Consider the following 15,188-nt stretch of genomic DNA (forward strand, 5'->3'; position numbering starts at 1 on the left):
AATAAAGATGTCCATTATAATTACACTATAGGAGGAATAGAACTAGATGACTTAACGCATGAGAAAGACCTAGGAGTCTATGTGTGTGAGTCTGGCTGAGGGACCGATGCGTGTGTGGAGGCGATGCGCACCGTTGACATAACTCGATTCAGTGTGTTTGGACACAAATGCAAATTGGGCTTCAAGGCATTCAAGACAGAAAACAGGAGACACTTCTTCACACAGAGAGTTATTACAATCTGGAACAAACTCCCCAGCGATGTGGTTGAAGCCACAATTTGGGAACATTCAAACATAGACTGGGTAGGATCTTTGCATCACTTAGTTATTAATGGACACCAAACGAGCTGATGATCTAGTGGCCTCTCGTTTGTAAACTGTTTTATGTTTTTCTGATATGTGTTCGGTATGACGTCAGTTGTTGTGATCGCGTATGTAACAGTCGCTGGAATTCGATTGTGTTGCTCTGTGGATTTCGCCTAATTAGAGCTGATAGTGTGTATGGAGACGGAGCCGTACAGTCGATTGATTTTACCTGCGAGTAATTTCAGTTTTATCGAGAGCCTTTTGGTCTTGAAGACTCTGCAACTTTCAGGTAGGCCGTTTCATTAATCTATCGTTTTCTTTTCATTGCAGCAGGGTGTGTATAGACTACGTGTTTTTAAATGACAGTACATTTAAAGTCTGCACACAATGTGAATATTTTTTTTCACCAGTACACGATTGTGTTAATTGCTCCTAAGTGTGGTTGTGTAGCTACAAATTGAACCATTATTCTCGTTTATTGATTACTGTATGAGAGGATATGAAATACCAAATGAAAGGGAAATGGATATGGTATATGCTGAAATGTTACTGTTTTACTGCATGAGACAAAATAATGAATATAATGACTGTGGTGTATAGGCATATAACTTTTGTGTTTTCTTTTTGTAATATTTTCAATTTTTGTCTAAGCTATGAATGTTTTCTGATATCTGTTGAGTAAAAAATAAACCTGGGTCATTTAAACTCAACAACAGATTTTGAGCCAACATCTAAAGTGTATTGCTTTCATTATTTCGTAATCCTCGGCACAACCAAGACTTCTGTGGAAATGTTGTTTCATTAAAATTATGTTGTAGGTGGAAATATACCCCTGACAAGAACGAGAATGAGCGGCAGTTCCTGCTGGACTTACAGTTCATCTGTGACAGGCTGCAGAAACTCCACATTAGCGATTTGGTCCTGGCTAAGGTATGCAGCCTTGCTTGTTTAGAAGACCCTAGAGTTTTATTTTCTTGTTTTTGTATATAAATAAATCTGATTTAGTCGATTACCTGCATTGTTCTGATGGATCTGTTTAATGTTGATATTGGGCATTTGTCTCATTTGTACTTTATGTGAAATGTTGCATGTTTTTTGTCAACTGCTGTCTAATTGTGATTGTTATTCAGAATACTGTATGTGTGTTACCTGTCCACCACAGCAGGTTCCCAGAAGGTTTTAAGGTTTGAAGGAATAGCAACTTTGGTCTGACCCTTTCTCCATCCCTCCTCTCTCTCCAGGCCATAAATACCTCTGTGCATCGCCTGAACCCCAGTCAGCTGACAGGGATGAACTCTGTCCCTGACCTTACCCCCTCTCTTGCCAACCTTGGGAAACAGCCCATGGGGGGACATGGCCCAGGCTCTTTGCCCTCCCAGCCCTCAGCAGATGGTGCCCGGTGCTCCCGGCAGGGCGAGAGGAAGGAGCCGTGAATCATCAACGTGTCATTCACTGATGAGATTCAGCTCAACAAGGCCGAGAAGGCATGGAAGCCTACAATTAAGCAGGCTCCCACAGTGGGTGATGACCCAGAGGTCATTAAGACCCAGGTATGTAGGAGCAGAGGACACGGTTCTTGTTTGAGGGGTGGGAATAATAATTTGCTAGTGTAGTAAAGGGGATTGTGGGTAAACTTGGAGCCCCAGTGATGATCTGTTTTTAGTGCCATGGTGTCTGGGCCACTGACCTCTACTGATGGAGAAGAGGAAGTGAGGGGCTGAATACACTCACATGCACCCACCTCTCCAGAACAAATAAAAACACGGACTTGGCCAAGATTTGCAGAACTGACTCTTTTTCCTTCCTTCCCTCCTCCCCCCTTTCCCTTCAACAGGAGCTGTTCCGCAGGGTGAACGGTATCCTGAACAAGCTGACCCCACAGACAGCCAAGGTAAGGCAGGTCCGACCAACGTGCCAGACTGAGCCCTGGCTAAATATCCAGCAACGTGATGGGGCTCTAGACAGTGGTCTGAATAAGTGTTTCTGAGCATCTGCAGAAGCCTTCTTGAAGGAATGCTGCTTCACTCGGTGGTATAAAGTTACTTCTGTACCTGATGGAAGCCAGATGGGTAGCCAGATGGAACAGATCATCAAAGAGAGGAAGACCTCCTCTCGAATCCGCTTCTTGCTGCAGGACGTCTTGGACCTGAGAAGAGTAAGTCATGAGTGTTGGGAGAATAGAAATCAATCAATCAATCAATCAATCAATCAATCAATTTTTATTTGTATAGCACCCTTCACAGGGTAGCCACAGAGCGCTTTACAGACTGGTAAACATACAACAAACGTATAGCAAAATAAAAAACATAAATACAAGAAAATCAAATATAGACCTGTAAACATTTTACATGATCTAGAATAAAGTAAATAAACCATTTAGGCACGGAGGAGAGAAAAAACAAAAAACTCCTATGGATGGCATGTAGGAGAAAATGAATCTCTGGGGGACCACGGCTTAGGGCCTAGGCCTAATGGTTGCCTCCCCTCCAGGCAGTATAGTTATTACAGCAGCAAGGAGATCAGAAAGTTCTTTATTGATGCTGCTGGCTGTGGTCTTCCCTCTGGAGGAGGCCTCTCGCTGGCCTTCTGGGGTAGAGGGTTTGGACCATCAACAGGCTTTGGGTTGCGATGGCTCGTCAAACCTTGGGTGTGAATGCCCCGTTGACCCTCCGTAGTGAGGTGCTTCTGGGATGGGTTGTGCCTCATCAGACTTCTATGGTGGGGGACGAGGTGCCTCGTTGGACCCTCAGAGGAGGCTGTTGCTGGAAGACAACTGGTCATGCAGTGCAGGACATTTCCAAAGACAGTTGTGTAATTGCATGTCCATGGCACACCGGCGGCACTATGGGCTAGAAAAACAGAGACTAAACAGATGAGTCTTCAGCCGTGATTTAAAGGCTAAGACAGAGGGGGCATCTCTTACATTGGCTGGAAGATCGTTCCACAGCTTCGGGGCCCTATAACAGAATGCTCTACCACCTGCGCTTTTCTTGTGTATTTTAGGGAGTGCTAAGTAACCAGCTTCCTGTGATCTCAATGGCCAACCTGGAGTGTATTCGATAAGGAGATCTTTTAGGTAGGGAGGTGCCAGTCCCTTTAGTGCTTTAAATGTTAATATGAGCACTTTAAAGTCTATCCTGTAGTGCACAGGCAGCCAGTGAAGAGAAGCCAGTACTGGAGTGATGTGTTCATGTTTTTTTGTTTTTGTTAGGATTCTTGCAGCAGCATTTTGGACTAACTGAAGTGCAGAAATAGCTCTGTTTGTGCTGCCTGACAGAATCTAGATGTAACAAATGCATATATCAATTTCTCAGTGTCATGTAATGAGAGGAATTGTCTTAGTCTAGCAATGTTTCTAAGCTGGAGGAAGGAAGATCTCGACACATTCTGAATGTGTGATTCAAAAGATAGATTATGATCACAGATGACACCCAGGTTTCGTGCCATCTCCTTAGGGGGGAAATTAAAGTTATCATTACTCAGTTTTGTTAGTGCATGATGAACAGTTCGATTTTTGTCTCCTAAAATTATGACTTCTGTTTTGTCAGAATTAAGCATAAGAAAATGTTTTGTCATCCATGTTTTAATCTCAGACAGACAGCACATTAGTTTTTCTAGGTCTATGGTGTTGTTAGGATTTACTGACAGATATAATTGTGTGTCATCTGCGTAACTGTGAAAGTTAATGTTATGTCGTCGAATAAAATATAACCTAAAGGGAGCATGTATAATGAAAAAAGTATAGGTCCGAGGACTGAGCCCTGTGGGATTCCGTACTTAACCTCAGTTAAATTTGAGTGGTTCTCGTTAATCTGTACATATTGGAGTCTGTTTGACAGATATGTTTTAAACCATGAAAGCACATTGCGAGATAGGCCAATACAGTTTTCTAAGCGGTGTAACAAGATTTTGTGGTTGATTGTGTCAAAAGCCGCACTTAAGTCTAATAAAATAATAACACTGGCGTGCCCTACATCGGAGGACTGAAACACGTAATTCAATACTTTTAACAGGGCCTTTTCTGTACTATGGCCAGAACGGAAGCCTGATTGAACTTTTTCATAAAGATTATTATTGGTTAAAAAAGCTTGCAGTTGGTTTGCAACTACTTTCTCTTTCTCTTAGAAAGGAAGGGAAGGTTTGAGATAGGTCGATAGTGTTTAAGTTGGTTGGGGTCGGCACTGGGTTTCTTAAGAAGTGGTTTAATTACAGCTATTTTAAATGAATCAGGAACAGATCCTGAGGATAAAGACACATTAATAATATTGTGTATTCTGTGAATAATTAATGGCAGAGATTGTTTTAGCAGTTTAGTGGGTATAGGGTCTAGTGTGCAGGTTGTTGTTTTCATTTTAGTAATTAAGGAGACCAATTCCTGGTGATTTACTACGTTAAACGAGTCCAAGGTAGGCAGGGCTGTGAAGGACTGCATGTGTCGGCTATAGTATCTGTGTACGTTTCCTGTTCTATCTGTTTTCTAATACTGTTAACTTTGCTATTGAAATGATCGATGAAGTCACTACAGGTGAAATTGGGGGGGATAACTTCTGAAGGCTTTACCTGCTGCTTAGTAAGTGTCGCTATTGTATTAAAAAGAAAACGCAGGTTATTCTTATGCGTCTCTATTAAATTGGAGTAGTAGGCAGACCTAGCAGAGGACAGGGCCTGCTTGTATCTTATCATACTGTCATTCCATGCCATGTGGAAGACCTCTAGTTTTGTTTCTCTCCATTTACACTCACATCTACGGCATTCTGTTTTAAGTGAGCGAGTGTGTTCGTCAAACCATGGTGAGTGTTTTTTTGGTTTAATTTGTCGTGTCCTTAATGGGGCTACTGTATCTAAACAGTGCTTAATGTATTGTTGAAATTATTTAATAATTCATCTGCAGATACTGTTTTGATAAAGCTAGCATTTGGCAACAGGGTAGTGAATTTATGAATAGCACTGGGATTTAGGCAGCGAGTTTCTATATTCCTCTCCTGTGTGTATAATTCTACTCCAGGCAGCTCAAATGTAATAAGGCAGTGGTCGGAAAATCGTCTGGTTTTGGGGTGATATTATTAGGTTGTGAATCTGTACCCCATGGGTAATAACTAGATCTAGTGTGTGATTGTGACGATGTGTGGGTCCAGACACATGCTGAGTGAAGCCTACAGACTCCAATAGGGACAAGAAACTAACAGTGAGGGGGTCGTCTTTAATGTCAATATGTATGTTAAAGTCCCCCAAAATAATGAGTTTATCATAATGTATGGCTAAGTCAGATAAGAGATTGCTAAATTCGGTCATAAAAAAGGAATAGGGGCCTGGTGGCCTATAAATAGCTATAAGCTGAAGAGGTGGATTAAGCCTAAATTCTACCTGGTGAATTTCAAAAGATGTGAAGCTGTCTAATGGCTTAGTAGACAGGCGCAGGTCTGTGCGGTAGATGGTGGCCAGCTCCCCCCCGCGGCCTGTTGTACGGGCCTTCTGGCAGTAAGAGAAATCATTAGGGGAGGCTTCTACTAATGGAATAGTGTGGTCTGGTCTTCCTTGTTTTCAGCTTCCCACACCCCCAATCCCTGTGTGCCTCTCGTTCTCTCTCTCTACAATGGTCACTGACTCTTTCTCCCCTTCCTCAGGATAACTGGGTGCCCAGGAATGGTGACCAGGGTCCTAAGACAATCGACCAGGTCCACAAGGTAGCAGAGCTGGATGCGCACCATGAGCAGATAAAGGTGCAGCAGCAGCCCATGAGCAAGGAGGACAACCGACATGATGCAAACTTCAGCAAAAGTGTCCTGTCATGCGTCAGTTGGGCCAGAGCAGAGCAGGCCAGGAAGAGAGGGACTTTTGCGAAAGCACTAGAAATAGAAGCAACAGTCCTTTTCTGGCGAAGATGAAAGCATCAACATATAGTCATTACATTTCTTTCCCTTCTCTGTCTAACCTACAAAAAAAATAAAAAATTCTTCACTTTTGATCAATGTGTATGTGGTGTCATATATACACTCACCTAAAGGATTATTAGGAACACCTGTTCAATTTCTCATTAATGCAATTATCTAACCAACCAATCACATGGCAGTTGCTTCAATGTATTTAGGGGTGTGGTCCTGGTCAAGACAATCTCCTGAACTCCAAACTGAATGTCTGAATGGGCAAGAAAGGTGATTTAAGCAATTTTGAGCGTGGCATGGTTGTTGGTGCCAGACGGGCCGGTCTGAGTATTTCACAATCTGCTCAGTTACTGGGATTTTCACGCACAACCATTTCTAGGGTTTACAAAGAATGGTGTGAAAAGGGAAAAACATCCAGTATGTGGCAGTCCTGTGGGCGAAAATGCCTTGTTGATGCTAGAGGTCAGAGGAGAATGGGCCGACTGATTCAAGCTGATAGAAGAGCAACTTTGACTGAAATAACCACTCGTTACAACCGAGGTATGCAGCAAAGCATTTGTGAAGCCACAACACGTACAACCTTGAGGCGGATGGGCTACAACAGCAGAAGACCCCACCGGGTACCACTCATCTCCACTACAAATAGGAAAAAGAGGCTACAATTTGCACAAGCTCACCAAAATTGGACAGTTGAAGACTGGAAAAATGTTGCCTGGTCTGATGAGTCTCGATTTCTGTTGAGACATTCAGATGGTAGAGTCAGAATTTGGCGTAAACAGAATGAGAACATGGATCCATCATGCCTTGTTACCACTATGCAGGCTGGTGGTGGTGGTGTAATGGTGTGGGGGATGTTTTCTTGGCACACTTTAGGCCCCTTAGTGCCAATTGGGCATCGTTTAAATGCCACGGCCTACCTGAGCATTGTTTCTGACCATGTCCATCCCTTTATGACCACCATGTACCCATCCTCTGATGGCTACTTCCAGCAGGATAATGCACCATGTCACAAAGGTCGAATCATTTCAAATTGGTTTCTTGAACATGACAATGAGTTCACTGTACTAAACTGGCCCCCACAGTCACCAGATCTCAACCCAATAGAGCATCTTTGGGATGTGGTGGAACGGGAGCTTCGTGCCCTGGATTTGCATCCCACAAATCTCCATCAACTGCAAGATGCTATCCTATCAATATGGGCCAACATTTCTAAAGAATGCTTTCAGCACCTTGTTGAATCAATGCCACGTAGAATTAAGGCAGTTCTGAAGGCGAAAGGGGGTCAAACACAGTATTAGTATGGTGTTCCTAATAATCCTTTAGGTGAGTGTATATATATATGCATGCACACACACACGCTATACAGAGCTGTATCTGAAAGGTACTAACTGAAATGTAAATGTTTAAAGCTAATGTTTTTTCCCTTTTGTGATCAGAGGGGTATATAATTTATTATTATACGGAAATGCACTGCTGTTAGTCTTTTGCACAGCACTGTATCTGTACACTGTGTGTGTATGTGTGTTTGTGAAATATGATAACAATTTAGCAATATGATGCATGCTGAAATTGAATTAGGCTGATTACTGTGTCAGTGATGCATTAATTGTCATTTTCTTTTAGGAGTAAATCCAGAAGTTGTCCTATAGAGATACTGGGGCTGAAAGATACAGTTACTGAAAGAAGTTAATACAATTATCAACCTTATTTATATATATTTGTAATAGTTTCACATTTAATCTTTGTCAGTGATACCTTAATCTTAACCACTGTTTAACCTAATTTAGACATGAGGTTTATTGTATGTATGTATTTACATTCATTTAGTATTGTTATTTCTCTCTGACTAATATGTCTTAGTCAGGTTGGTACATCTTATTCCCCTAAAAATAATAAAACACTTATTAATCTTTTTACATGTCCTTCTTTGTTAAAATGTTGAAATATGGCCTGTTTTCACCACTTTAGCTTAGGGGTTGCAAAATGTTTAATAAATGATTGACAACAGCAGCACTATAGCTTTATTATCAACTTAATTATGAGACACTTTGAGATATATATCAATAATGCTCTTATACATTGAAATTGTGCACCACTTTTGATTAGGGGTTGCAAAACGATTTATAAATGGTTAAGGAACAGCTTATTACTTGTTACATTCATTTATTTATAGCATATTTTGATTTAGGAGGGTCTATGCTTACAATGCTGTTATAGATTAAAAATGTGCAAAATTATATATATGTCACGGTGTCACGAACCGCGGGGCACGGAAACAGGGGACCCAATTGCAGTGCTAGTAGAGGTGGTGGATCAGGGCAATTAAGGGCTAGGCGCAGACGTAGTCGAGGTCACAGGCAAGGATTAGGATTAGGAAAACAGAGCAAGCAAGGGAGAGACAGTCGTGGTCAGAGAGACAAGGCTAAGAGAGACAAGGCAAAGAGAGACAAGGCTAAGAATTGCAGGCAGGGCTGACAAAACTTCACCCAGACTGAGGGAAGTGAGGGGATTATAAAAGGAACAGTAAACTAGGTTGGGAGGTGCAGGGTGAATGGGAGCAGAGGGTGATAACAACAGTGCACAAGGTTCTTATGGAATGTTAATAGGATAATTGAAAGCTGAGAGCAGGGAGAAGTTATAGAAAAGGCAGGGAAATGGCGGCCTCTAGCGGGGATAGAGGGTAAGTGCTTGGGAACCATGACAGTATAAATGATCAACAACAGCTTATCAACAGTTATTTTAAATGTAAACGTCTGGTATTTTAGGCATAGGTCTATATAATGGTGGTAGAGTTTAAATTTGTGTTTACTATTATAAATGAAAGCAGGTTATTGCCAGTTGGCACCAGGCATTCCCTTTGAAGAGCTAGTGGGTTCCAGAATTGAGTTTTCAAGTAGGGTATGTTTTTTAATGGCATGGGCCAGAGAAGGTTTAGCTGTGCAGTGTATCCACCACACCCTGCATAGTAAAAAGATGCAGGATGTGATAAAGATCCAATAATGTAAAACATGTTTTGATGACTACGAACAAGCAATAGGAGTTGTAATGGGTGTCTTTTGTTCAATTATGATGGTGACATACCTGGGTTATGTATTACCTCTCAAAACACTGTGTTGTAGGATGTAGAAGAAACTACGCAATTCAATAACAATTGAATTCACATGGTTATCAAGTATCCACAGGTCTGGATGGAAGGTATGGACATCATCTATTCACTGGGGTATGTTATGTTTTTGTCCCAGTTGCATTTTTTGCAGGATATAAAAAGTGAAGACAAAAGTTGCTGACCCTATTTATTTTATTTTGTAATGCGTCAGAATATCTGGCAATGTAATGTGAAACATATAAATAGAACACAATGATATACTATAACATAGAATAGACTTAGAGCAAAAACATCACAATTCAGAGATACATCAGTAAAATTGATTTATAAATAGTACTTATAAGCTTACCTTATAGGTAGAGCTATAACATATAATGCAGTCTTCTTATAGTATATGTAATTAAGTAGCATTATAAGATGTTTAATAGCAGCTAATAAATGGCATGGCAGATTATGATAATAGATAGATGTCGGAGTGGAAATGTCATGCTATAGTACCTTTTATTAAGTATATTTATTAAATATAAGATATTATAGCAAACAAGTTTAAATAAAAATGTTGAATAATATATTTATAATTTGTAATAATACTCATATAACAATTAATAACATGTTAATAGATTGTTTATAATGGACACTTAAAATAAAGTGTTACCGAATTAGTCACAAATACATTTATAAATTAGGAAAAATATGAAATAAGAACAAATGCGTGTGTATATGTGTATATGTGCATTTATGCCCCAAGCCCAAGTGGGGGGATACTTGGTCTGAGTAGGAATATAAAATCTCAGAAAATATTGATAATTATTATTTTGGAACCAGAAAGTCTATTGATCAAAACAAAACCACCCATGTTTTGGTAGACGCAACACACACCTGTAGAAAGCTCAAAATGTCAAGATAGAAAACTCTGTTTACAGTGTACTAATACACAACACTTTTACATCATTGGATCTGAACTTCTCTGTGCTTAATAGAACATCAAATATACACTAGATTCATTGTTAGGTTATTCTGAACAAAACAAGCCGATTTGCAAAGAAATCCAATCGAAACTGAGTGATCTGTGATCGTCTGAATGAGACCTCCCCCACCCAGAGCAGACTGTGCGTTTAACCCCCGGGCTCTGAATGACGGCGGGTGACATGGAAACTGTAAATCGGATGTGTTTGAGAATGAAGCGGGCTGGTAGCCAAGAGAATAAGCTTTCAAACTATATGTGTATTTTAGGAATACAGTGTAACTTCTATGCACAGGAGCTGTGCGTAACACTGCCAAACACACAGTAGTAACACAGTATATAACTCTGAAATGTACATTATTTTTCAGTTTTTGGAAACCTAAACTTTTTTTTTAACCTCTGGCATTTTACCGCTTACCTTTGTACCATTTCAGGTTATTCACTGGACTGCTTAAATTTCAATTAAAAAATGTTAATACAACTTTTGACCGGTAGTATATATGTATGTTCTATGGCTCTATGATAAGTAAATTCACTCATGGTTACATTATCTCATGTGGAGAATGTATGAGGGGGCGAATTGTGACCAGTACACCCTGCAGCATATCTTTGCCTATGTTGGGGTTGCTGTTGCCAGTGTACGGTGCAGCATTACTGTCCAAATGTCCATGGACATGCTGCATGCTACTAACTATTACTAAGACTGTTAGGAACTTGTCCCCACACTTCCCATTGTTGACTGCGCTGGAATGTCACTGTCTGCTGAAATAGTGCTGTGCACGGAGTTAATGCCATTCTTTTTAATGTGTTATTTTGCACTGCGCACAGGTACAAATATAGCATTCCCCCCATATTGCGCCTTGCATACAATTAAAGGGTTGCTGTACAAAACAGGGTTTTGAATATGACACATAATGTACATTTTTGTGCGATAGTAATTTGCGCCTCTTTGTGGTACGCAAACCCTATGAATATCTGTCCCCTAGTGTTTTCAACAGGTTAAACGAAAAGACTATGATGAGGCTTGCTGGGTCTTTTAACGATTTTGAGAAGATGTTTCTTTTCAATCCCTATTTGAAAACTGTTGTCAATAAACAAAAATGACAAAACATTGGAATCAAAATTGGTCTCCTTTCTTCCTTCATTTTTAAACCGCTGCTCCAGAAGACCAGCCTCCTGACACAGAGTTTGAACAATACTCAAAGAAACAAGCAGATGGCATTACTCATTGGCTTTTCAAAAACCTTGGTAATAATCAAGACATCGGACTCTGACTCCATTTGAGAAAGAAAATTACTTCTACAGTGAAGTAAAAAGTGAAAGGCATTAGCCACCATATATTTTGTATTTTTATAACTATAGTTTTACTTTTTCCCACAAACTTGTAACAGAACAGAAGAAAAACAATTGTTACATAAAACATCTATTTTTAGGTGGGTTAATGGGGATGTCAATGCAAAAGAGTATATTGGTGTTTTGTTTAATATAGATCAAAAGTTACACGTTTTTTTTGTAAAGGTTACATTCTCCTCTTAAATGTTTAGGACTCAGCTTTCAAATATTGGATCACATTTGAAATAGCTTTATTTTTCATTAATGGGGTAATTAGTTCCTTCTGAACTAATTGATAGTATGGATATTATATTCAATAGAGGGTAAACATTTAAGGAAAGGCATTGATAATGAACATCACTATGGAAAATTATCAAACCAACTATTTTAGTGGCACTGAATGACAAGGTTTATTGCACATTTACACTACATAACTTATTTGGTGAAAACAAGGAAATTAAAGTTATTTGGATAAAGTTCAGGAATCCAGTATTAGCAGAGGTTAATTGGTTTTAAGAATGTAGCAAGCTTAAAGCTACATAGAAAAAAATAGTGGCGTATCCAAAGGAGCTCTACACATCTATCTATCTCTCTCTCTCTCTCTCTCTCTCTCTCTCTCTCTCTCTCTCTCTCTCTCTATATATATATATATATATATATATATATATATGCATGTATATATGTATACAAGTATAAACTTAAAATGCACCTTTCAGTTTTTTTTTTTAGGTACATTCAAATGTTACTGTACATGTAAAGTACTATTTAGAAAAACATAAAGTGGGTAAAAAAACATTTAGTAGATTAAAACCCTTTTTTTCCATTTGAAAATAAATTTAGAATTGTGCTTAAATGGCCAAAGTCAAATATATTATAATAATGTGGCAAATGAAAAATAAATACTAAGGAATTGTTAACGAGGGATCTATGCCTCCCACATTCCCTCTGTAAGAAAAAAACATTGTTTTAATCTTCAGGAAACTGTTTCAGGGTTACATCACACATAGTCATAGATGTTTTCCTCACATCACTGTCTCCATTTATTTTTCTTCTTGTAGACTTCTATTCTGCATATTTTTAGAAGCCGGCAATCTATCCATCTGAAAAGAAAAGAACACTGCTTTAGTATAAAACAAAATAACCAGCACAATTGTCCATTAATATAAGAACATGGCAAAGGCACAGAGTCAAACTACAAACAAAAGAGGTACAATGACAATGGAAACAGGAAGACACTAACATACAAAGGCAACTCAAATACAAATCCATAAGAACTTACACTTAAAAACATAACCTCTCTCTCCTAAGAATGTATCAACATATTATCATGTCTGATAATTAGCCAATCAGACAACATCAAGGAGACAGCACTCCAGATTTTTTGTTATTATTTGTATGCTAGAAAATTAATGGATGAATTAAACATTCATTATCTGAAACATCTAAAAATAATGCTGTTAAAAACTTAACTTACAGATACTACCGCAAGAAACCAACTTTTTTTTTCCTGACATTATCAAACCCCCTAAACTCCACTCAGATTTTTTGATATTATTCATGTGAAGAGCTATTCATCCTTATATAAATTTGTATTTTGACTAATTATGCCTTGAAAGGGGATTAAATTTGTTTATGGGATTCATGCTATGGATGAGAAACAAAGCCTGTTTGCTTTGTTTAATGGAAACGTGGTTACTGAAATTGCAAGGTGAAAACACACAGGTATCTTATCCAGTATTTTTGTATCTTCCTTTGGTTGTATATTACCGAAGAGCTCTTCACTGTAGGTATTGTGGGCTTTCTGGAAATGACTGGCTCTTTTTTTCCATGAAGGCAGGGGTACAATTTCCTATACTCTCCTCTCACCTATAAAAGCAACAGAGAAAAATTGATTATATAATAAAAGAGACCATGAAACTTATTTACTATAAAAGAAAAAGTGTGGCAGACAAGCTTAGAGAGTTAAATGAAGAGGTGCTGTTCTGGCAGGGTGAGTATGACGAAGTGAAGGGAGCGTTGGACAAGTTCTTAGAGAACAAGACTGAAACATACATTGAAAATAGATATACAGATTAAGTGTATATGGACTTAGTTGCTAATATGGGAGTTAGCATGTATAAGGCATCTCAGGTTGTTAGAGTAGTTTTTTTTTTAACTGGGTGGTACATAGATAGAAAGATCAGATTTCTTACAGAAAATGACTGGACTCTGCACAGATGGGATAACAAAAATAGGTCAAGTATTTTTTAAGGATGGAACAATGATGCATTTTGGACTCGGGGGAACAGACATCAGGCTCTGCTCAATGTAAATTTGATACTGTCAGAGAAATGGTTCAGGACATAGTCAGAAGTGGGGGGTGTGACTTGAATGTACATTTTTGTGTGTGAAATTATAACAACAATTACAAATCTTGTGTGGGACAGAGCTGTGCCTGACAAAAAAAAATCAATGACATTTTGTCTCAGTACAGATCAGATATTCTTTCAGAGATCATGGAAGACAGCACAGTGAGGCTGATGAGGCTAAACTTAAGACTTATAAATTAGCTTTTCTGTGGATTTCATTTAGTTGATGGTTTGGCCTACCAAAGTGGTGGAGTGGAGACAAAGTAGCGCAAATTAGTGCTTACACTGGGTACACAAAACAGTAGGAGGCAGTGGGACAGTTAGATTGATCAGAACTGTATGCAAGGCAGTGCAGGAAATAGGCTGTGAAAAAAGTGGAAAACCAGGGCAATTCAAGACATTTCCCTTAGGCAAGGATGAATCTGAATTTGTGCCACTGGTACCATTCAAAGGTAACAATCAATATTAGATTTTTCAATGCAGCTGGGTTTTTTATCTGATCTGCTGGAATTCAGTAGAGAAATTCAGCATGAAAACAAATTGGTGGAGCTGTTTTTGCTGATCTAAATGTTAGACAGTACTTGGCAGGATGTAGGGCATTTGGATTAATTTGTAAAATTGTGACAGAGCCTCTTTTGAGAGTTTTGTCAAGGAAAGGAGCATGTTCTTGAGATGAATGACAGGTATCAGGAACTTGTCCGCAAACTGAAGGCATGGCAGTCAGATGGCCAGAGTTTTGTTAGAGGAGATGTTCAATTGTTTGATGTGATGTGTTTGTGTGAGTGTGGAGCCTGTCCCTTTGAAAGTTACAGAGAAGACAACTGCACATTTTGACAGCATGACTGTGCAGGTAGTGGAGTTAATTTTAGCTAGTCTGCAGGATGTTAGCTGATCACCTAGAGCAGGAGTTCCCAAAGTGAGGATGTTTTGTGTGACTCCCCAAACAAACCTTCAACCCTGCCTTTTCTGAAATTTTTCATCTGCTTAAATTATCCTCATGTTAAAATCTGTTATCTGAAATGTCCTGACTAGTTTGTCCAAAAGTCGGTTGCCAGGGAGTTAAGGTCACATGCAGGAGTCATGCCCCCTGCACCTTGTTTGCCACTTTTGAGATATGAAAATACTGGACCCCTGGTGGGGGGGGTTTGAGAAATGTCAACCTAGAGGGGGTGCTGGCAATTAGACAACGATGGGGGCGTGTTGAGGGCAAATTGTACACTGATAATTACATATTCAATTCATTACAGTAC

At 39.3% G+C, this 15,188-nt stretch overlaps 1 protein-coding gene and 1 non-coding gene across 2 annotated transcripts in view; one reads left to right on the forward strand and one right to left on the reverse strand.

The window, feature by feature from the left end:
* The first annotated feature begins 1,946 nt into the window (after window positions 1-1,946).
* Window positions 1,947-2,023, forward strand: LOC136754172 (small nucleolar RNA SNORD66). The gene has a single exon (XR_010817551.1). It is a non-coding gene; the product is annotated as a small nucleolar RNA SNORD66 (small nucleolar RNA).
* A 7,096-nt stretch (window positions 2,024-9,119) lies between these two features.
* Window positions 9,120-15,188, reverse strand: part of LOC136753809 (putative adhesion G protein-coupled receptor E4P) — a 43,040-nt gene continuing 36,971 nt past the window's right edge. Inside the window, exon 11 of the mRNA XM_066710197.1 lies at window positions 9,120-9,146. Within this exon, the coding sequence (XP_066566294.1) occupies window positions 9,120-9,146 (27 nt within the window). The remainder of the gene's footprint in view (window positions 9,147-15,188) is intronic.

Source organism: Amia ocellicauda, chromosome 7 (assembly GCF_036373705.1).
Source record: "Amia ocellicauda isolate fAmiCal2 chromosome 7, fAmiCal2.hap1, whole genome shotgun sequence".
Classification (NCBI taxonomy): domain Eukaryota; kingdom Metazoa; phylum Chordata; class Actinopteri; order Amiiformes; family Amiidae; genus Amia; species Amia ocellicauda.